This window comes from Clarias gariepinus, chromosome 26, assembly GCF_024256425.1.
Source record: "Clarias gariepinus isolate MV-2021 ecotype Netherlands chromosome 26, CGAR_prim_01v2, whole genome shotgun sequence".
Taxonomy (NCBI): domain Eukaryota; kingdom Metazoa; phylum Chordata; class Actinopteri; order Siluriformes; family Clariidae; genus Clarias; species Clarias gariepinus.
The window spans coordinates 4,169,232-4,192,481 of record NC_071125.1 but is presented as its reverse complement, the minus strand read 5'-3'; the positions used below and the strand labels follow the sequence as shown (position 1 = coordinate 4,192,481).

Genomic DNA, 23,250 nt, shown 5'->3' with positions numbered 1-23,250 from the left:
TGATCAGAAAGCTTACTTCTAGCTGCTTGTGGTCTTATGACTAGAACTTCTGTCTTATCAGGATTAAGCAGAAGGAAATTAATTAACATCCAATCTCTTATGTCCTGCACACATTGCTCAACCTTAGTAAACTGTTTTTTCTCATCTGGTTTTGCTGAAACGTACACTTGTGTGTCATCAGCATAACAATGAAAACTAATACCATGTTTACGAATTATGTTGCCCAGAGGAAGCATGTAAAGGGAAAAAAAGCAGTGGGCCTAAAACAGAACCTTGTGGAACACCAAACTCAACTGAGACATAAGAGGGCCATTCCCTTAATTCCTACTACATTTTCTAATCTGTGAAGGAGAGTACTATGATCAATAGTGTCAACAGCTGCACTGAGGTCGAATAACACAAGTATAGTGACACAACCCTGATCAGAGGCCACTAGGAGGTCATTTACTACTTTAATGTCTGCTGTCTCTGTGCTGTGATGAGGCCTAAATCCTGACTGATACAGTTCATGTATGCTATTTCTATGTAGATATGAACATAGCTGCTGTGATACTACCTTTTTCAGAATTTTAGAGATAAAGGGGAGGTTTGATATCGGCCTGTAATTGGAAAGCTGACAGGAGTCAAGGTCAGGTTTCTTGATTAGTGGTTTAATAACTGCTATTTTAAGGGACTTAGGAACATACCCACTGCTGCGTGAACAGTTAATTACTTTCAACAGGGGTTCTGTTATTGCTGGAACTATCTACTTGAGAAAATGTGTCGGTATAGGATCTAATTCACAGGTTGACGATTTTGAATAGGAGATGAGTGAAATTAGTTCTCTCGCTTTTAGGGGAGTAAAGTATTCTAGGTTCTGATGTGGTGAGATAAATGTATCATCTGTATCACTTAAATTGTCTGGTTTCAAAGCCTGAATTATTTTGCCTAATATTTATGATTTTGTTATTGAAAAAGTTCATGAAATCCTCACTACTGTATGTTGTTGTTGTGGAGATTTCTGCAGTGGTCTTGTTTTTAGTTAATTTAGCTATGGTATTAAATAAAAATCTAGGATTATTTTTGTTATTTTTTAGAAGAGTGGAGAGATACATTGATCTAGCAGCACTGAGAACTCTTCTATTGTTCAGGATGCTCTCCTTCAATGCTCTTTGGAAAACTAACAATTTAGTTTGACGCCATTTGCATTTTAATTTCCGAGCAGTTTGTTTTAGAGTGCGTGTGTGGTCATTATACCAAGAAGCGAGTTTCTTATCTCTAATCATTTTTCTTTTAACTGGAGCTAAATTATCAAAGCTATAACGAAGTGTTGACTCTAGATATTCAGTCGCTTGATCGAGTTCTGTGGAGTCAAATGGCGATCCAATCAAAGTTGATAACTCTGGGAGATTATCGATAAAGCTCTGTGTGGTATTTGATGTGAATGTACGTTTAAGGTGGTAGCACGGTGTTGTGCGCACATTATTATAATGAGACACTTGTCACGGAGGGGGAAAAGGCAGGAGAGGGAAAAAGACCCAATAGCAGACACAGATAATCTCAAGGGATTTTATTAGGGGATTAAAGGGTTAAGTTACAGCCACAGGGGACGTGCGTGTGTGTGTGAGAGTCAGCGCGCAGCAGGGGGCGGCACGAGTATGTGTGTGTGTGGGAGAGAGTAAACGCGCAGCAGGGGGCGGCACGAGTATGTGTGTGTGTGTGTGTGTGTGTGTGAGAGAGAGTAAGCGCGCAGCAGGGGGCGGCGCGCGCGTGTGTGTGTGTGTGTGTGTGTGTGAGAGAGAGAGTCATTCAAGGCGTGCACAAGATGCTTTGGGAAATACCTTGTGACGTAGCGGGAGTCCGGGCAACGACGTCAGGGGATCCTCCGTGAACCCGGAAGTGGGAGCGCACGAATTATCCTCGGATGTAGCGCCGAGAGGGGCCAAGCGCTATGCGGATTCCTGATGTGGGTCCGCGTTGCGGTCGAGGATAGAGGTGCAGGGGTTTTGACTTACGTCCGTGAGAAGTATGGGCACGGCGCGCGTCGAGGGAGGTCCTCCGAAGAAGCGGAAGTCTTCTTGCGCCGCGGCGGGGTGCGTCACTGGCCGTGGACCGAAGAACACAGTCGGCGTCTTTAACCAGGTAAGCGTCGATAACCAGTAAATCCAGCCGCGTGAACAAAACAAATCCAAAGGGCGAGACAGAAATCAGGAAACTACTACAGGCAGGGTCATACACGGGAATCAGTCCGAGAATCAGGCAAGATAAGCAGAAGGGACGAGACGAAAGAGGAGTCCAAAGGGGAGCTGGGTCGGCAACGAGACAAAATCCAAGAAATCAATAATAATCACAAAGACGTAAGGCACACGAGCGAGACACTGCGGCACCAACAGGTGCGCTCAGCTTGCTTTTAAAGCCTAGGGGTGATCCGTAATCAGATCCAGGTGTGCCGTGATGAACGCTGGGCGTGCTGAAAACTCCGGGGTGGAGTTAGGATTGTGAGATGTTAGCAGGAGGTGGCTGGCTCGTGACAGTACCCCCCCTCCTACGGACGCCACCTGGCGGAATGGCCGGTGCGTTGGGGTGTTGGCGGTGGAAGTCATCAATAAGGGACTGATCCAAGATGAATCTGGAAGGAACCCAGCTCCTCTCCTCAGGGCCATATCCCTCCCAATCTACCAGGTACTGGAGGCCTCTGCCCCGTCGTCTGGCCTTCATAAGCTTGCTCACAGTGAAGGCCTCGCTACCATCGATAAGACGGGGAGGAGGAGCCGGGCGGGTGGGTGGATTCAGTGGGCATGAGGCCAGGGGTTTTATCTGGGATACATGAAAGGAAGGGTTTATCCGACGCATGGTGGAAGGCAGATGAAGTCTGACGGTGCAGGGGTTGATGATTCTAGTGATGGTAAATGGGCCGATGAATCGGGGAGACAGTTTGCGTGAGGTCGTCTTGAGTGGAATGTAGTGGGATGACAGCATCACTCTTTGACCCACGCGGTATAACGATGCCCTGGAGCGGCGCCGGTCGGCCTGTTGTTTGAAGGCTGAAACGGTCCGGCGAATCCTAGATCTCGCCTTTAGCCATGTTCTCCGACACCGACGAATAAAGGCTTGGGCTGAAGGAACCTCCACCTCCACCTCCTGGGACGGGAACAGAGGAGGCTGATAACCGAGGCAGCACTGAAAGGGGGAAAGACCCGTGGCTGATGTGGGTAGGGAGTTGTGGGCGTACTCGATCCATGGTAACATCCGGCTCCAGGAATGGGGTTCCTTTGTGACCATGCACCGAATGGCTGTTTCAAGATCCTGGTTGGCTCTCTCCGCCTGGCCGTTGGTCTGTGGGTGATAGCCCGAAGATAGACTGGGGGTAGCGCCAATTAATCTGCAGAAAGCAGACCAAAACCGGGCGGTGAACTGGGAGCCCCGATCCGACGTGATGTCTGTGGGGAGTCCATGAAGCCGGAAAACGTGCATGATTAGGAGCTCGGCTGTCTCCTTGGCTGTAGGGAGTCCAGATAGTGGGATGAAATGGGCTGCCTTGGAAAAGCGATCCACCACCGTGAGCACGCAGGTGTTACCCTCCGAGTCAGGGAGTCCCGTGACGAAATCGAGGGCGATGTGGGACCAGGGCCTGCGAGGAATCGGAAGGGGTCTAAGGAAGCCAGCGGGGGGTTTATTGCTGGTCTTGCTTCTGGCGCAAGAGTCGCAGGCGTTAACGAATTGACGAGTGTCCTCTCTCATGGTGGGCCACCAAAATCGTTGCTGAACCAAGGCCAGCGTGCGTGCCGCACCGGGGTGGCAGGCCAGTCTCGAGCTATGTCCCCACTCCAGGACGTGGGACCGTTCTGCCTCTGGAACGAAGAGTTTGCCTTCTGGTGTCTGTGAGGGGCCCGGCTGTTGATAAAGCGCGTTCTTGACCCGCGATTCAACCTCCAGTAGCGCCGCTCCCACGAGGCAATGAGGGGGCAGGACGGTGGCTTCGGGTGCCTGATCGTTGGCAGGAGAGAACTGGCGAGAGAGGGCATCCGGCTTCGTGTTCTTAGATCCCGGACGGTAGGATAGGGAGAAGTTAAAACGTGAAAAAAACAAGGACCACCTTGCTTGACGAGAGTTTAGGCGTTTGGCGGTACGGAGGTATTCCAGATTCCTATGATCCGTCCAAACCAGGAATGGAACTTCACTGCCCTCTAGCCAGTGCCTCCATTCTTCCAGAGCGAGTTTCACCGCCAGCAGCTCCCGGTCGCCAATACTGTAGTTCCTCTCGGTCGGAGAAAGTCGGTGGGAGAGAAAGCAGCACGGATGCAGTTTATTATCCTTGGGCGACCTCTGAGACAGGGCTGCTCCAACGCCCGAGTCGGAGGCATCCACTTCAACCACAAACTGAAGGCGTGGGTCCGGTTGAAGTAGAACAGGAGCCGAAGTGAATCGCCTCTTCAGATCCTGAAAGGACCTAGCCGCTTCCTCCGACCAGATGAATGGGGCCTTGGCTGAAGTTAGCGAGATGAGTGGAGCGGCTACTGAGCTATAATTGCGGATGAACCGCCTATAAAAATTTGCGAACCCCAGGAAGCGCTGAAGTTCCTTGCGTGTTGTTGGGGCAGGCCAGCCCGTGACTGCCTTCAGCTTGGCAGGGTCCATTTGTATCCTAGACGGGGCAACAATGAAGCCCAGGAAGGAGACTGTGCTACTATGAAACTCGCATTTTTCGACCTTGACGAACAGCTGATTCTCAAGCAGCCTCTGGAGAACCTGACGGACATGTATCTTGTGTTCCTCCAGGGAACGCGAGAAGATGAGGATGTCGTCTAGGTATACAAAGACAAAGACGTTTATAAAATCCCTGAGGACGTCATTGACTAGAGCTTGGAACACGGCCGGGGCGTTGGCTAACCCAAACGGCATGACCAGATATTCGTAATGACCCGACGGGGTGTTAAAGGCGGTCTTCCACTCATCCCCTTCTCTTATCCTGACCAGGTGATAGGCGCTGCGAAGATCCAATTTCGTGAAGAATTGGGCCCCCTGCAGGGGGTCGAAGGCTGTGGACATCAGTGGCAGGGGGTACCGATTCTTTACGGTGATGTCATTCAGCCCCCTGTAGTCTATGCAAGGACGGAGGGTACCATCTTTTTTGGCCACAAAGAAAAACCCCGCCCCAGCGGGTGATGAAGATGGTCTAATGATGCCGGCGGCTAATGACTCAGAGATGTATTGGTCCATGGCCCTCCTTTCAGTATGTGAAAGTGAAAAGAGACGGCCCCGGGGCGGGGTAGTGCCAGGCAGGAGGTCAATTGCGCAGTCGTACGGACGATGAGGTGGAAGAGAGACGGCCCGGGATTTACTGAACACAGCCTTGAGGTCGATGTAGTCATGAGGGAGCACGGAAAGGTCGGGAAAGTCCTCAGGAGGTCCTGATGTTACAGTGGGGCAAAGAGCAGATTTCAGGCAAGAGGCCAGGCAGAGAGGGCTCCATTCGAGTATGGTATTGTTCCTCCAGTCCACGCGCGGGTTGTGACGAACAAGCCACGGACGACCAAGCACCAACTGGCACTGAGCTCTGTCCATAACGAGAAAGGAGATCTCTTCCGAGTGATTCCCAGAGGTCCTTAGGGTTACCGGAGTGGTGCGTCGGGTAATAGGAGGAAGTGGCGTTCCATCAAGAGCGTGGACGGACAATGGAATGTTCAGGGGAAGAGTAGGAATGCATAGTTCCTTGACCCTTGTGGCGCTGATCATATTCTGGTCGGAACCGGAATCGACGAGGGCATGGGCTATGTGGGGCTGATTACCCAGGAAGAGCGTGACGGGCAGGACTGGACGGCCCCTAGGCAGCTGCTCTTGGGTGCGCCCCTCCAGTGTGCCTAGGTTCACTGGGGGGGCCTGGCTTTTACTGGGCATTGCAGACGCAAGTGCCCAACCTGACCGCAGTAGAGGCATGCTCCCGCCTGCATACGGCGTTGCCGTTCCTCTGGTGAGATCCGGGTTCGTCCGATCTGCATGGGCTCCGCAGGGGCGGCAACTGGCATGGTCAGTGAGGAAGTTCCAACCCGTTGCCCAGTCTGGCTAAAAGTGCGGTGCCTACGTCGGAGGCGTGAGTCCACTCGCCCTGCTAGGTCCATCAACCCATTCAGGTCTCCAGGAAGTTGCTGTGACACCAGCTGGTCCTTAACTGGTTCAGAGAGCCCGTTCAGGAAGGTATCGTAAAGCGCCTGAGTGTCCCACTGAGCGGCGGCTGCCAGGGTCCGGAACTCAATGGCGTAGTCATAAGCAGATCGGGGACCCTGACGAAGCTCCAAGAGCTGCCTAGCGGCCTCCCTTCCCACATGGGAGCGGTCGAACACTCTCTTCATCTCCTCTGTGAAGGCGCTGAAGGTGGCGCAGCAAGGGTCGTTAGCGTCCCAGACGGCCGTTCCCCACTCCCGGGCTCTCTCCGTAAGCAGGGTGATTATGTAAGCCACCTTAGAGCGCTCCGTAGGAAAAGCCGAGGGTTGGAGTTCAAGTAGCAGAGAGCATTGTGATAAAAATGAGCGGCAGGTGCCAGGGTCTCCGCCGTAGGGTTGAGGGTTCGGTAGGCGAGGTTCGTGCCGTGCTGGGCGGTCATGCTGAGCCAGGGGTGCGAGTGTAGCTGGGAGAACCGAACAGACCTGCTGAAACTGGGCTGACAACTGTGACAGACTTTGTGACATCTGTTGGAGGCTTTGCTGCTGAGAATTAATAAGAGCACCCTGTTGGGCGACGGTCTGGCGAAGCCTAGCCTCGGATCGGTTACTCGTCCTGGACTGGAGTCTGGTGCGGAGGCCCGCCCTGGGGGAAGAAGTGTCTGCTGGGTCTGCCATGGCCGCAGTGTACTGTCACGGAGGGGGAAAAGGCAGGAGAGGGAAAAAGACCCAATAGCAGACACAGATAATCTCAAGGGATTTTATTAGGGGATTAAAGGGTTAAGTTACAGCCACAGGGGACGTGCGTGTGTGTGTGAGAGTCAGCGCGCAGCAGGGGGCGGCACGAGTATGTGTGTGTGTGGGAGAGAGTAAGCGCGCAGCAGGGGGCGGCACGAGTATGTGTGTGTGTGTGTGTGTGTGTGTGAGAGAGAGTAAGCGCGCAGCAGGGGGCGGCGCGCGCGTGTGTGTGTGTGTGTGTGTGTGTGAGAGAGAGAGTCATTCAAGGCGTGCACAAGATGCTTTGGGAAATACCTTGTGACGTAGCGGGAGTCCGGGCAACGACGTCAGGGGATCCTCCGTGAACCCGGAAGTGGGAGCGCACGAATTATCCTCGGATGTAGCGCCGAGAGGGGCCAAGCGCTATGCGGATTCCTGATGTGGGTCCGCGTTGCGGTCGAGGATAGAGGTGCAGGGGTTTTGACTTACGTCCGTGAGAAGTATGGGCACGGCGCGCGTCGAGGGAGGTCCTCCGAAGAAGCGGAAGTCTTCTTGCGCCGCGGCGGGGTGCGTCACTGGCCGTGGACCGAAGAACACAGTCGGCGTCTTTAACCAGGTAAGCGTCGATAACCAGTAAATCCAGCCGCGTGAACAAAACAAATCCAAAGGGCGAGACAGAAATCAGGAAACTACTACAGGCAGGGTCATACACGGGAATCAGTCCGAGAATCAGGCAAGATAAGCAGAAGGGACGAGACGAAAGAGGAGTCCAAAGGGGAGCTGGGTCGGCAACGAGACAAAATCCAAGAAATCAATAATAATCACAAAGACGTAAGGCACACGAGCGAGACACTGCGGCACCAACAGGTGCGCTCAGCTTGCTTTTAAAGCCTAGGGGTGATCCGTAATCAGATCCAGGTGTGCCGTGATGAACGCTGGGCGTGCTGAAAACTCCGGGGTGGAGTTAGGATTGTGAGATGTTAGCAGGAGGTGGCTGGCTCGTGACAACACTTTAATCAAGACAAGACAGTGGTCTGAGATAACTTCAGTCTGTGGAATTGTAATTATGTTTCTTATACTTAATCCGAAGGATAATATTAAGTCCAAAGTGTGACCTGCTTTATGAGTGGGTCCTACTACACACTGATTTACTCCTACTGAGTGCAGTATGGACTCAGAGGGTCTTCTGGATTCCTAAAATGAATATTAAAATCTCCAGCAATTAATGCTTTGTCTACAGAAATGACTAGGTTTAAGAGGAAATCTGCAAACTTACAGAGAAACTCAGAGTACGGCCTTGGGGGTCTGTAAATGATGATTAGCGGAATTGTCTGAGCTAACTTTGTTACTATAGAGAATTTCAAATGCATTAAATTTAAATCTGTGTTTTTGTACTATAGCCAGATTATTGTTGTAAAAAATTGCGACGCCTTCTCCTCTACCAGTTAGCCGAGGCTGGTGTATGTAGCTTCATTTAGAGCTACATACCTGTTCTCTTTAATCCAGGTTTCAGTTAAACATAATATATGTTATAATATATATATAAATAATGTCAGGTTATAGTACAAACTTTCGGGTGTATCCTGCACTTAAATAAACTACTGAAGAACAAAACTCAGGCGCTATATCCTACAGTAGCTTACATCTCGCATTCACACACACCGGACTGCATTACCCACAATGCATATCCCGCACTGGACTACACTTCCGTAAACAGCGGTCATAAATCAACGTCTCTCTCCCGCTACACTGTTTTATCTGAAAATGAGCAATAAACATTGCTCATGACACTAGTGTGAGCGCAGACTTACAGAATCACTGCTGTAAAGTAAAACAAACAAATGAACCAGCACCTTACCCCTGAAAAGATTAGCGACAGAGCTGAGTTTCTTCGGAGAGCAGAGTGTGTCTCTCGCCTTCATTTCTGTGCTTGTGTGTTTTTGTAAAACACACACCAGCACAGTGTCAAATTACGGAATGAGGAAGAAAATAGATTTTTAACCTCTGTATTGAGAATATGTTTTACACACACACGTGGTCACAGTGTTATAGTTACCAGTACACGCTACACGGATGTTGATTATACCAGTATGAGACAAGCACCAAGACCCAGCAGGGGAGACGATTCCACAGCGCAAAAGAGAGAAAATCCTTTGGCTCAGTTGTAAATTGCGCGATGCTCGGCATCAAAACTAGAAGCGCATGCGTGAAACATGATACTCGGTGCTCATAAACCAAGACAATGCTCGTTTTTCAAGTCAAAATTTATTTAAAAATCTTTGCTGGTCCTGCGGAACATTTGTAAACCACGTTACTCGTAATCCAAGGTTCCACTATATATATATATATATATATATATATATATATATATATATATATAGGCCTATATGTATATTCACAATGCCATTAAACAAACAATAAAAAAATGGTAATCTCAAACATGAGACAACTTCTCAGATGAACACCTAATATAATCAGTGCCTTCTCTTTCAACACACTGAAAAAAAAAACATCAATTCAAAGAGTGCAAAAAAGTGCAATCCAATTTGGCGGAGATCAGCACAAAAAAAATTTAAACTACTCGCCCAATTTAACCTATCTCCTAGCTCTTCTCGCAAAAATAAGCGTCTTAATCCACCACATTTTGAGTTCATATAAACTAACAAAAAACGGCAGTAAAATACACAAGAAAACACTCAGTTCTCACTCAACCACTAAACAAACTCTAAACAGGCCTGTTGGCTTTTACACGAATAAAACCGAGAACTCGTCTAGTCAATAACAATATTCAGACTTATTAAGAGAAAAGAAATAAATGACATATATTGTCTCGCCCAAATCTATTATCACTTCTCGCTCACTCTTTAGGCTCCCTAGATAGGAGGCACCCCCTTTTGCAGGTATGCAATGGAACGGAGCCGCCTATTTGGGCGGGCTGGCAATAATTAACGTTAATAGGATCTCGGGCTTGCTGCGCATTATAAAAGCAAGGTGCAGAGTTTAGTCCGGGGTCCGGAGAGATTGTAAAGAGCTGTGCAGTGGAGTAGGAGAGAGTAGGAAGCGAGCGGGGCGATATGACGCTCCGAGGGACTGTAAAAAGGACACTGTAATTCCGCCCTTTGATCTCCGTGCTATCCTCCTGCACCGAGCCCGTCTTCGCGGCCTAGCCAACAAAGAGGAGAAGGCCACGAGGAGGACTGTGTTAAGGCCCCCAATCCCAGCCAGAAAAGCCACCCGCCCCGTGCAGCATGGGTTGAACCCGTTACAATATATATATTGGCCCAAAAGTGTATACAAGATTCAACAGTTGGTATTTATGCCTTTTTAAACAACTCAAATTAAATTATAGCAGCAATGTGCAGTACTATGTTTCCTCTAAAGATGTCAGTAGTCGCACCATAGTTGATAACATCATTTGACCGTCAGAAAAGAGGCATATACAATATTGTGTGTATAATTTTTTTGGGCCCCTCTGTATCTACAGTAGTTACAGTACATTTAATGTTTTGCAACATTGGCAATACTAGTTTGCTCCAGTTCTCACTTACAGTAGGTACTCAATTGGAATGTTGGTTTTACCGCCGTGGCGCACGGCAGCAGCATTGGGGTTTGTGCGTTTAGTGGCGCTATAAAACTATAGACTGTCGCCTCAGGCCTCAGTTCATTCTCTCAAGGATTAATGAGCCACGCTTCTTTAGAGCTGCACATACAGTAGTAAAATCAAGTAAAACATTAAACAAAGTTAAACAAATTCATAATCACAGTACTAAAATTACAGTACAAATTTGGAATTCAAATTAAATCAAATCTTATTAGGATCGAATTTAAGCGAAGTAAATGTCAATGCTGCCTTTAGATTTTGTCATGTGTAAATAGAAAAGCTTTCCATGTAGTGTTTTGTGTCATCTTATATTTTATGTTCTTTAAATTTGTAGTAGATGTATTACTGAAATAAATGACCATAAAGTTAAAACATTGTCAGGACGTTCTACTGCGTCAGCAGATGTCTATGTCATTCAGCCATGCTTGTGTTTTTGTGTTTTTATATTTTTGTTGAGTGTACTTATATAAAGCAAAATATCCTCTTTTATATAAACTAACGGGAAAAAAATCCATTGTTTAGATTGTAATTCGTATAAAAAAGTGGATCTTTGGCGCATCCAAATGGATGAATGTTTTGAGCTGTATACACACGCATTCTTGACTTGTGACACAATAACAGTAATGTTTCGAACATTTTAGCAGTCTGCCTTTTGAAGAAACGAGAAAATAATGAATAAACTGTAACGATGCGGGTCTCACAAGGGGTAGATCCGTGCAAAATTGCTTCGCACTGTTTGGAACGTTCTAAACAGGCAAAGGCACGGCCATTTATAGACACCCGGTTGCCAGGCAACGGCGCAATCAGCCTGAATATGCCGCATTTGGCGGTGTGTCTATATAAGGGTCCTGATACCTCTGCACTTCGTGCGATCATTTATGTAGCACCGGTAAGGTATCAGGGCCAAAAAACAAATACAAGCCAAAGACAAGTGCTGAAAAGAAAGAAAGAGACAAAGGCAATGCCCCAGCCTCTGCTGGAAATTACCATCACTATTGTATTTCTTCGATACAAATTTTTTTTTTTATGAATAAATTGTATTTTAAAACTGCGGCGAGAGAAAAGTCACTTTTTTGCGCCACCTGGCGGTCATTTCACGACTGACTTTGAAATGCAACTGATTTATTTTGGGTGCTGTCGTTTTTCCCGCAGCGGTAATAGACATTCTAATTGTGTACCTACAGTAAATTCTAACTGCTCTAAATACAGTATTTGTTCCTTCACCAGCATCTTTTTCTGCAATATTAAAGTAAATGTCTCCATGCTCCCTCCATTCCACTCCATTGTTGAAAATATAAAGGACTGTTACAAATGGAACACTAATGTTAACCTGGATTGCCACTTTAAGACAGATCACTACAAAAATACTTTTTAAAAGAAACTTAACAGCAAAACACTTCAAGACTACTCACAATGGACATTGAGCGACAACTGCTTTGATTCACCCTGTCCGATAGAGTTAGTGGCAATGCAGGAAACAGACGTGTCTCTTGTCACATTTTGAAGGACAACAGTACTTCCACTGGGGCTGTAGGTGATGCTGTTTGGGGAAACGAGCCACTTGTAGTGCGTGGGTGCAGGACTGCTTATGCTGGTGCATGTAAGGGAGATCTGGCCACCCTCGACCACAGAGCTGCTTCCTGTGTAATCTACTGTCACATCCGTTGGAGCATCTGATGAAATGGGATAAATGTAAAATATGGTTATAAGTACAGCTTCATGTTGATGTCCTTTAAAACAGGGGAATTGTTTTAGGCAAATGACCCCTAACCTTATTAATAAATTTATTAGTCTTATCATTTTTTAAATTATGTATTAATAATTTAGGACAATTTAACAATTTTTAATATGTACATTTAAGTAACATAATATATAACAAAGGGCCATTCCTGACAAAAACTGGTACATCTCTTGCCATAGCAACACAAGGAATAATGTTCATACACTTGCCTATCTTGTCAGTATATTTGTCAACCCTGTCTGTCTGTAAATTTTTAGTTAATTTCCAGCATGTTAAAGATTGCTGCCTCTCTTAGAATTTTTTTTTATTTTCTTCTTGACATGATCATTTAAACAACAAAGTCCTTACAGTAAAGGAGAGGTTTTTAGCATTTAAACACAAAATGCGAAATATACTAACATTTATTAGTATTAGTGCTTAATAGCAGTCTATTATGCCTGCTTTGGGACTCCAGCAAACCACTGTAAGAGCCATTATCCACAAATGGAGAAAAGCTTTCCATGTAGGGTTTTGTGTCATCTTATATTTTATGTTCTTTAAATCTGTAGTAGGTGTATTACTGAAATAAATGACCATAAAATTAAAACATTGTCAGGACGTTCTACTGCGTCAGCAGATGTCTATGTTATTCAGCCCTGCTTGTGTTTTTGTGTTATCATAAGAATGAAATGCAGTAGGCTGTTATGATCATCATAATTTTCTTTAATAAATAATGACCCCCGTTGAGCTGTACCACCACTGGCAAAACCTTATGAAATACAAGTTAAAAAAATCAAACGAATTTACAATCACAGTACTAAAATTACATTAGATTTAAAATTTAAGTTAAATATAGAACCTTTTATATATATATATATATATATATATATATATATATATATATACTGTATGTATATATATATATATATATATATATATATATATATTGTGGCGTGGGCGGGGCGGCGGCTGACGACCAGCATGCTTTGCGGGAATGTCGGTGTGTTCACCATGATGGGGAAAGGTGTTTGGGTTAGTGACTTCGGCCCTGTTGTGTGTGTGTTGAGGTGTGTGACGTGTGAAATGTGCTTCAGTTCAAGCTAGTGCTGAATTGGATGTAGGCTCCTGAGTGAAGGTGCTGCTCATGCTTTACATGCTGTGTGCTTAATAAAGTACTCCCAGCCATTGCATTGGGTAGCAAATAAGCTCACTCGTCTCTCCAGCATTCCTTCCGGCGTAAAAACGCTACATTGGTGTCAGAAATGGGATGGAGAATAACGGGTTTGAGCGCACAACGGAGGACCTTCTGAAAATCCAAGCGGGCCGCAGAGTAGCGGAGCGACTACTCGCGAAGAAGAAGCGCTTTCCCGACGGCGCTAAAGCGAGCACACCACGGCAACCAACGCGGAGCGGCGAGGTGAAAATTCCGGCGCTGGATCTCGGGGCGGAGGCTGGCGCTGCGCAAGCGCCGGAGCAAGAGACAGCTCTGCGCGCCGTTAGCCGGCAAAGCGACCTGCCGCTGCGCGAGGCCGAGCGCACTGAGCCCATATCGGCGGTACATCACGGCGAAAGAGCCGAGCGACCGCCCGCAGCTCAGTGGCGCTCGGTTCGTGAACCTAGCCGGGGACAGGGCTACCCGTCGCGGCTAGGCAACGAGCAACTCTCCGACGTTTCGCGGCGAGGCCGAGGCACGGGACAGCGTACACTAGCAGCCGCTAAACTAGCGCCGGGAGGGCACTTGGGAAGCCGCGCGGGGCTTTACATTGACTGTGTGCTGGATGGCGTCTTACTGTGGGCGCTCGTGGACACCGGCTCCACTGTTTCGCTGCTGCGCTCTGGAGTACTGGGGCAAAGCAAGCGTGTTCGCCGACGGCCTGATCCTGCCTTCAGCATCCGCACCGTTGCTGGGGGCTGCGTCAAGGTACGGGCGTGTCGCACGGTGCTAGTCCAGGTGGGTGGTCGAACTTACGCACACGAGTTCTTAGTGGGGAGTGTCGAGGAGGACTGCGTTTTGGGGTTGGACATTTTGGATAGATGGGGTGCGGTGCTGAACTTGTCCAGCGGAACTCTGCGTGGTAACTTCGGGGTAGCCAGGTTGCTTGGACCCAAACCACAGCCGGACAGGTTAGCAGCACACCGGGAAATGGAACTCCCGGTAGCCGACGTAGAATCCTCGACGCAGGACGTTTCCCCTGTGCAGCCCTCCAGACCCTCCGGTGGTGATCAGCCGTCCAAGCCAGCATGCAGCCGTCTTACTGCGTCACCCAGAGCGTCACCCGCAGTCGCTCCGCCGGTCTCGCCGGTCTCACAGCTGAACTGTGAACCGCTCATCGCCAGGCAGAAGGGCCCCACCCAGCGCTCGCGGGCACCGCTGCAAGACTTTCGGGTGGGGGCACCTATGGGGCGAATGGGCGTGGACACTCACAGCCAGGGGCGAGATTTTGCTGCTGGCGAGCAGGTGTGGGTGTGTTCCTCCGGAAGGAGAAGGAGGGGGCTCTCGGCCGGGCGTGTGTCTCACTGGGTGGGCCCCTGTACGGTAATAGCTCGGCTCTCCGATGTCATCTACCGGATGCGGTTGGCGGGGCGGGCACGAGTTTTGCTCCACTGGGACCGTCTTGCGCCTTGCCAGCCGCACGCCGGGGAAACATTGAACTCTGTGGAGGCCGGACCGCCTCAGGACTACGTTTGCGTTCATCCCTCACCTGCCAAAGGACGCCGGCGTTCCCACCGCCAGCGCCGACCGCCTCCACGCTTCCGAAACAAAGTTCTTCATGGTGACCAGGGACGGTCACAGCTCGGGTGGGGGCAGTGTGGCGTGGGCGGGGCGGCGGCTGACGACCAGCATGCTTTGCGGGAATGTCGGTGTGTTCACCATGATGGGGAAAGGTGTTTGGGTTAGTGACTTCGGCCCTGTTGTGTGTGTGTTGAGGTGTGTGACGTGTGAAATGTGCTTCAGTTCAAGCTAGTGCTGAATTGGATGTAGGCTCCTGAGTGAAGGTGCTGCTCATGCTTTACATGCTGTGTGCTTAATAAAGTACTCCCAGCCATTGCATTCGGTAGCAAATAAGCTCACTCGTCTCTCCAGCATTCCTTCCGGCGTAAAAACGCTACAATATATATATATATATATATATTAGATTATATCATGTGCTAAGAAAAAGTTTGCCAGATTAATGTGCGAAAACTATATACAATGAGATCAAAAAGTATTTGATCACCTTGTGATTTTGCAAGTTCTTTTACCTAGCTCTGTTAGAAATCATGGAGGGGTCTAAAATTTGCAGCATAGGTGCATTTCCACTGTGAGAATCTAAAAAAAAAATATCCGGAAATCACATTGTATGATTTTTTTAAAATTTATTGTGAATTGCTGTGTCAAATAAGTATTTGATCACTTACTTATCAGCCAGATTTCTGACCCTCAAAGACTTGTTATTTTTCTTTTATTTAATTGTAAAATAATGAAAGCAAACCAGGTGCACTATTCTTTATTGTTTTTGGTGAACTTGAGTGAGTCAGAAAATGAACCGAAACTTTGTGAATACTTGCCTCACAGACGTGAAAAAATATATACACTTAACAAAAATATAAACGCAACACCTTTGTTTCTGCTCCGATTTTTCATGAGATGGACTTAAAGATCTAAAATTCATTCCAGATACACAATATTACCATTTCTCTCAAACATTGTTCACAAATCAGTCTAAATGTGTGATAGTGAGCACTTCTGCTTTGCTGAGATAATCCATCCCACCTCACAGGTGTGCCACATCAAGATGCTGATCTGACATCATGAGTAGTGCACAGGTGTACCTTATACTGCCTACAATAAAAGGCCACCCTGGAATGTGCAGTTTTGTCTCACAGCAAAATGCCACAGATGCCACAAGCATTGAGGGAGCGTGCAATTGCCCCAGCCCCTGCCTCCTTAAGACGCCGACGAGAGAGAGAGAGGGAGAGCGTGCTCTCTCGGGTGAAGTATAAAGTAACACAAAACACAACTCCTTTCTCTTTACCATAAATCCTCGGTAAGAGCAATCGCCCCGAAAGTATATAGTTTTTGTTTTGTTTTCCAGATCCCCGTCCATTCTTATGTAGACAGCGGAGCTCTTTTAATTTTGCGTTATTAGTTTTCATTTGTTTCCTTTTAAGTTCTCTTAGTTAATAATCCCTCGCCATCTCCAAACGGGGAGGTCTTCCCGTGCGTATCACAAGCACTCTCACAGCCTCCTATTTCATTGATCCCCTCTAAAGCTCTGCGTCAGGGCTCTTATGACCATTTTAACATCCTGTGGTGCAGCTCTTCATACCGCGCCATGTAACATAAATCAGTTGTTGGGTCAAAATAACCAGCTAGTTATATCAATAGCTTTGGTTCAGAGTTATCATGTTTGTTGTATAAAGTACTTATGTGGAAATTACCATCACTATTGTATTTCTTCAATACAAATTTTTTAAATGAATAAATTGTATTTTAAAACTGCGGCGAGAGAGAAATGACTTTGCGCCACCTGGCGGTCATTTCACGAATGACGTTAAAATGCAACTGATTTATTTTGGGTGCTGTCGTTTTTCCCGCAGCGGTAATAGACATTCTAATTGTGTACCTACTGTAAATTCTTTTTGGGCCCCTCTGTATCTACAGTAGTTACAGTACATTTAATGTTTTGCAACATTGGCAATACTAGTTTGCTCCAGTTCTCACTTACAGTAGGTACTCAATTGGAATGTTGGTTTTACCGCCGTGGCGCACGGCAGCAGCATTGGGGTTTGTGCGTTTGCTGGCTTTTACCGCTAAGTGGCGCTATAAAACTATAGACTGTCGCCTCAGGCCTCAGTTCATTCTTTCAAGGATTAATGAGCCACGCTTCTTTAGAGCTGCACATACAGTAGTAAAATCAAGTGAAACATTAAACAAAGTTAAACAAATTCATAATCACAGTACTAAAATTATAGTACAAATTTGGAATTCAAATTAAATCAAATCTTATTAGGATCGAATTTAAGCGAAGTAAATGTCAATGCTGCCTTTAGATTTTGTCATGTGTAAATAGAAAAGCTTTCCATGTAGTGTTTTGTGTCATCTTATATTTTATGTTCTTTAAATTTGTAGTAGATGTATTACTGAAATAAATGACCATAAAGTTAAAACATTGTCAGGACGTTCTACTGCGTCAGCAGATGTCTATGTCATTCAGCCATGCTTGTGTTTTTGTGTTTTTATATTTTTGTTGAGTGTACTTATATAAAGCAAAATATCCTCTTTTATATAAACTAACGGGAAAAAAATCCATTGTTTAGATTGTAATTCGTATAAAAAAAGTGAATCTTTGGCGCATCCAAATGGATGAATGTTTTGAGCTGTATACACACGCATTCTTGACTTGTGACACAATAACAGTAATGTTTCGAACATTTTAGCAGTCTGCCTTTTGAAGAAACGAGAAAATAATGAATAAACTGTAACGATGCGGGTCTCACAAGGGGTAGAGCCGTGCAAAATTGCTTCGCACTGTTTGGAACGTTCTAAACAGGCAAAGGCACGGCCATTTATAGACACCCGGTTGCCAGGCAACGGCGCAATCAGCCTGAATATGCCGCATTTGGCGGTGTGTCTATATAAGGGTCCTGATACCTCTGCACTTCGTGCAATCATTTATGTAGCACCGGTAAGGTATCAGGGCCAAAAAACAAATACAAGCCAAAGACAAGTGCTGAAAAGAAAGAAAGAGACAAAGGCAATGCCCCAGCCTCTGCTGGAAATTACCATCACTATTGTATTTCTTCGATACAAATTTTTTTTTTTATGAATAAATTGTATTTTAAAACTGCGGCGAGAGAAAAGTCACTTTTTTGCGCCACCTGGCGGTCATTTCACGACTGACTTTGAAATGCAACTGATTTATTTTGGGTGCTGTCGTTTTTCCTGCAGCGGTAATAGACATTCTAATTGTGTACCTACTGTAAATTCTAACTGCTCTAAATACAGTAGTTGTTCCTTCACCAGCATCTTTTTTTCTGCAATATTAAAGTAAATGTCTCCATGCTTCCTCCATTCCCATGTTGAAAATATAAAGGACTGTTACAAATGGAACACTAATGTTAACCTGGATTGCCACTTTAAGACAGATCACTAAAAAAATACTTTTTAAAAGAAACTTAACAGCAAAACACTTCAAGACTACTCACAATGGATATTGAGCGACAACTGCTTTGATTCACCCTGTCCGATAGAGTTAGTGGCAATGCAGGAAACAGACGTGTCTCCTGTGACATTTTGAAGGACAACAGTACTTCCACTGGGGCTGTAGGTGATGCTGTTTGGGGAAACGAGCCACTTGTAGTGCGTGGGTGCAGGACTGCTTATGCTGGTGCATGTAAAGGAGATCTGGCCACCCTCGACCACAGAGCTGCTTCCTGTGTAATCTACTGTCACATCCGTTGGAGCATCTGATGAAATGGGATAAATGTAAAATATGGTTATAAGTACAGCTTCATGTTGATGTCCTTTAAAACAGGGGAATTGTTTTAGGCAAATGACCCCTAACCATATTAATTAATTTATTAGTCTTATCATTTTTTTAAATTATGTATTAATAATTTAGGACAATTTAACAATTTTTAATATGTACATTTAAGTAACATAATATATAACAAAGGGCCATTCCTGACAAAAACTGGTACATCTCTTGCCATAGCAACACAAGGAATAATGTTCATACACTTGCCTATCTTGTCAGTATATTTGTCAACCCTGTCTGTCTGTAAATTATTTGGTCATTTCAAGCATGTTGAAGATTGCTGCCTCTCTTAGAATTTTTTTAATTTTCTTCTTGACATAATCATTTAAACGACGAAGTCCTTACAGTAAAGGAGAGGTTTTTAGCATTTAAACACAAAATGCGAAATATACTAACATTTGTCAGTATTAGTGCTTAATAGCAGTTCATTATGCCTGCTTTGGGACTCCAGCAAACCACTGTAAGAGCCATTATCTACAAATGGAGAAAGCTTCGAACAATGTTAAACCTTTCCAGGACTGGCTGGTTCACCAAAATTACTCAAAAAGCACAACGACGACTCATTCAGGAGCTCTTAAAAAAATACACAGAACAACATCTAAACCTTGAGTTACTTGCTCCAGTTTAGGTCAGTGTTTATGATTCAAACAATGAAAAAGAGACTGTGGGCAAAAATGGCATCCATGGGAGAATTTAAAAACAACTGCTGACCAAAAAGAACATAAAAGCTCGTCTTACATTTTCCAAATTTCTTAAAAATTCAGACAAAGATGGTGATGGTAGTGTGATGGTCTGGAGCTGCGAAAATTAACAAAAACCAAGAATTCTGCGCTCTACTTGGGCTACTTATAGCAGCATAATAATCCAAAACACACCAGCAAGTCCACCTTTTGAATGGTTTAAAAACACAAAATTAAGGTTTTGGAGTGGCCTAGTCAAAGTCTGGATTTAAATATTTTCATGATCTTTAAACAAGCAGTTCATATTAGAAAACTGTCTAATGTGACTGAATTAAAACAAGAGTAGCACAATCAGTTATGGGCCAATTACTTTTTTTTTTAAATAAATAAAATAATCATTTGAAAACAATTTTGTATTTACTCAGGTTATCTTTGTGTAATATTATTTTTATTTTAATAATCTAATTGATTTAAAAAATCTGCAAAAAAAAAGCAGATGTGCTTTTTCAAAGCACTTTAAATGCCAACCTTAAATTGACTCGTTAGATTGTAGTGTTTATCACATTTTGCCTACTGTCTTGCAGTATTTTGCATTTTTTACATATTACACCACGGACATTGACTTAATTATTAAAGTTTATTTCTTAATTTTACCCCTTTTATTTAAAGTAAAATCCAATCAAATCATGATTACTTAAAAAAAAGATTGATGGATAGCTGCTACTTACAATTGACACTGAGAGATAACTGTTGTGATCGGCCCGTTCCAACAGAGTTAGTGGCGCTGCAGGAGACAGACGTGTCTCTCCTGACATTTTGAAGGACAAGAGGATTTTCTCTGTAGCGGGTGGTGGTGGTGTTTTGGATGACGACCCACTCATAGGCTGTGACTGTAGGGTTGCTGTTGCTGGTACATTGAAGTGAGATCTTGTCACCCTCGACTACAGGACTTCTTCTTGTGTATTCTATTCTTACATTCCTGGGTGCATCTGATGAAACAAAGTGTGATAACGAATGCAGCATCATTTTTATATTCTACACTTTATTGTATAAACATTCACTTTATAATACAATTCAGTTAAAGATCTTGAAGTCATAGACATTTTTGTAGACATTAATGAAATAAGTCTAAAAAAAAGCATTATGTTATTTATGATATAATAACTCATGATAAAATTTCACATATTTAACAAACATATTTTGACTATTTTATTGAATACTAGCTCTGTTTCGTAGATACAATATATTCAGTACAGCTTAATGTAGTGACGAAAAAAAAAACATGATTTTTTTGCATACAGTATGTGTTAAGTAAATTAATTTATTGCAACGTATAGCTTATGTGCCATCTGGAAAAGTGTATGAAATATACTTTTTACTAAATTAGGCAGATTGAAAGATCATGTGGTGTTAAATATTAGCATGATAACACAAGACAATACAGTATATTAAAATGACAGGATCACATGAAATAATGAGATGTAAAGTTAACCAATGACAAACTATTTTTTACAACTGTTAGAAGGCTTCTAATTTTATATCCAATATGAAATAATTCTTACAAACTTTACTTACACAAGACATTGATATAAACTGAAGTACTCCAGTAAGATGTTCCACTGAGAGAGCTCTTGCACCTGAGACTTGTGTCCTGAGTAACATTGAATGTAGCAGTGGCCTGAGATTCCCAAAATTCCTCCCAGTCCTTCGTGTTGGTAAACGCATTAGAAATGGGACTCGCACCGTACCAGTAAATCCGTGGTGGAGACGAGCGGCAGGAATGGCGGAATTTGCATGTTGCAGTGAAAGGCTTGCCCTCTACTTGTTTGCTTTCAACAGATATTTCAGGCTCTGTAGGATCCCCTGTGAGAAAAAATATGTGTTTGTAAGATTTATCATAGGACGAATTAACACCTAACACAATAATAGCAATTCCCATCCACCAACCATGTCTACTCTATCGTACAACTGCTAAGGCTCATGTGAAACCAGCCACTGCGTCTTTTATGATAATATCTATAATATAAAATATAGTATCAATATGTTTGCATTTGAGGTGGTAAAAAATCTCTCTAGAATTCTGCATAGGTGCACTCTAAACTATTCACACATTAGCATGCAGTAACCCTAATACAGTATAATATGTGTATACTCACAGACATATATGTTGATGATTTGATGATCTTCATAAAATCCTTGGTTGTACCCATCTCTATCCCAGACCCATACGTACAGGCCCTCCTCACTGTCACTGTCCTGGACGTTGTTAATCCTTAAACTGCAGTCTCCACTATAACGAGATCCTGGGACTGATGTCCTTCCACTAAACTCACTTAATATCTCACTGCGTTCATTTGAGTACACAGTTGGGTATCCCCATCTCGCATACTTGTACCAGGCGACTTTACTGTAAGCCGCAGTGCGGCATGGCACCAACACACAGCTACCCCTGACGGCATTGACTGAATCCACGGACACCCACCAGCAGTGGCACACACCAACTAGCAGTGAAGCTGAGAAGATAAAATAAACATTATTTTTTTATTGTTTATATCACAACTCATGGCATTGCAGGTTTGCATCTAACAGTTAGCAGTGCAGCATTTAAGGAAAAACTTTCATAACTTTGAGTATGAAATGAAATTATACTCTGGACAGATTGCATGATTGTTGCATACTTATTTGGTTTACTGTTTTGTTTCCATGAAAGAGGATTAAGGCCACTATAAAAAATGTATTTAGTTCTGACTTTTTTCTTACTTTAATATCAGAATCGTGCTTTTAAAATCTTACTTAAAACTTAAAATTCTAGCCTTAGTCTCATAATTAGTGTCATAATTAGTCTCATAATTCAAAACTTGTTCCTGAACTTGGCCTGCATGTTTCAGTAGGCCTGAGTATAACATCAGTTATAAATGTCTTTTTAATATTTAAACATAATGTATGATAGTTTTTTTCCCATTATCTGTGTACATAAGCAGCTAATAGAATATATACTAGTAGTATTTATAAATCATAAAAATGCATTTTAACGTACATACTATGCAGCAAAAATCTGACTTTTCATTTTTTCCAAATTTCACAGCCTGTACTAAAAATTCCCCCTGTGAAAAAAAAAAAATTCATTTTCCCTAGTGAAAAAAAAATACACTTTGGTGTGTTGCAAATATATTAAAATCCTCGATAGTATATTGCAAATATAGTAACAAAAAGTTGTACCATCAGTTAATGTATAAAAAAGTACTAACATCATGCTTTTACCAGATTTTGGAATTATACTCTAAATATACTTAAAAATAATTGTATTATAGTACACTTTCTAAAAAATATATTATTGGAAAATATACTTTAAATGAAAGGTTTGTTTAATTTCCAAAGTTTACTTGTCATACACACTCAATCCGCAACCGGCACTAGGACCCGAAAGTAATGCGGTCGCGAACCAGGAAGTATAAAAGAAGTATAAAAACAACCCATGGAACATTGCTCAGTCATTGAGTTTCGCCCATGTCGGTTCAGGCTGTTCGTCTACCAATTCGTGAGTACTCACTTTCTTGTGTTTTGCTTTCTGATTTGAGTGTGAGTTTATAGGACGTGGGTTAAATTTGTGTTTTTCCCTTGCTCCCCTTTTGTAAGAGTCCTTAGACTAATTCGTGTGGTTATCCTGCCTACTCCCTTGCTTCTGTGTTTAGGTTTACCATCCACGCTACAAAGGGCTAAACGGTAAGCTTCGTCTTCTGGTCACTTCAGGTTAGTTCGCTCTGACAGAATGACTGAGCCTTCCGTGGTAAACCCGGCGGATCACACGCGCCTCTGCAACGTGGTAGATCAGCACACCACGCTTATTGATCAGCTAACCGGAGAGTTCGCTAAT

At 44.3% G+C, this 23,250-nt stretch overlaps 1 protein-coding gene across 1 annotated transcript in view; it reads right to left on the bottom strand.

Moving 5' to 3' along the window:
- The window catches only part of LOC128514120 (B-cell receptor CD22-like), a 38,607-nt gene that overhangs the window by 7,798 nt on the left and 7,559 nt on the right, over positions 1-23,250 (bottom strand). The window contains exons 4-8 of the mRNA XM_053487818.1: positions 21,533-21,889; positions 20,952-21,239; positions 20,105-20,365; positions 18,365-18,625; positions 11,868-12,128 (exon numbers count right to left, since the gene is read on the bottom strand). Coding sequence (XP_053343793.1) covers positions 11,868-12,128; positions 18,365-18,625; positions 20,105-20,365; positions 20,952-21,239; positions 21,533-21,889 — 1,428 coding nt within the window. The remainder of the gene's footprint in view (positions 1-11,867; positions 12,129-18,364; positions 18,626-20,104; positions 20,366-20,951; positions 21,240-21,532; positions 21,890-23,250) is intronic.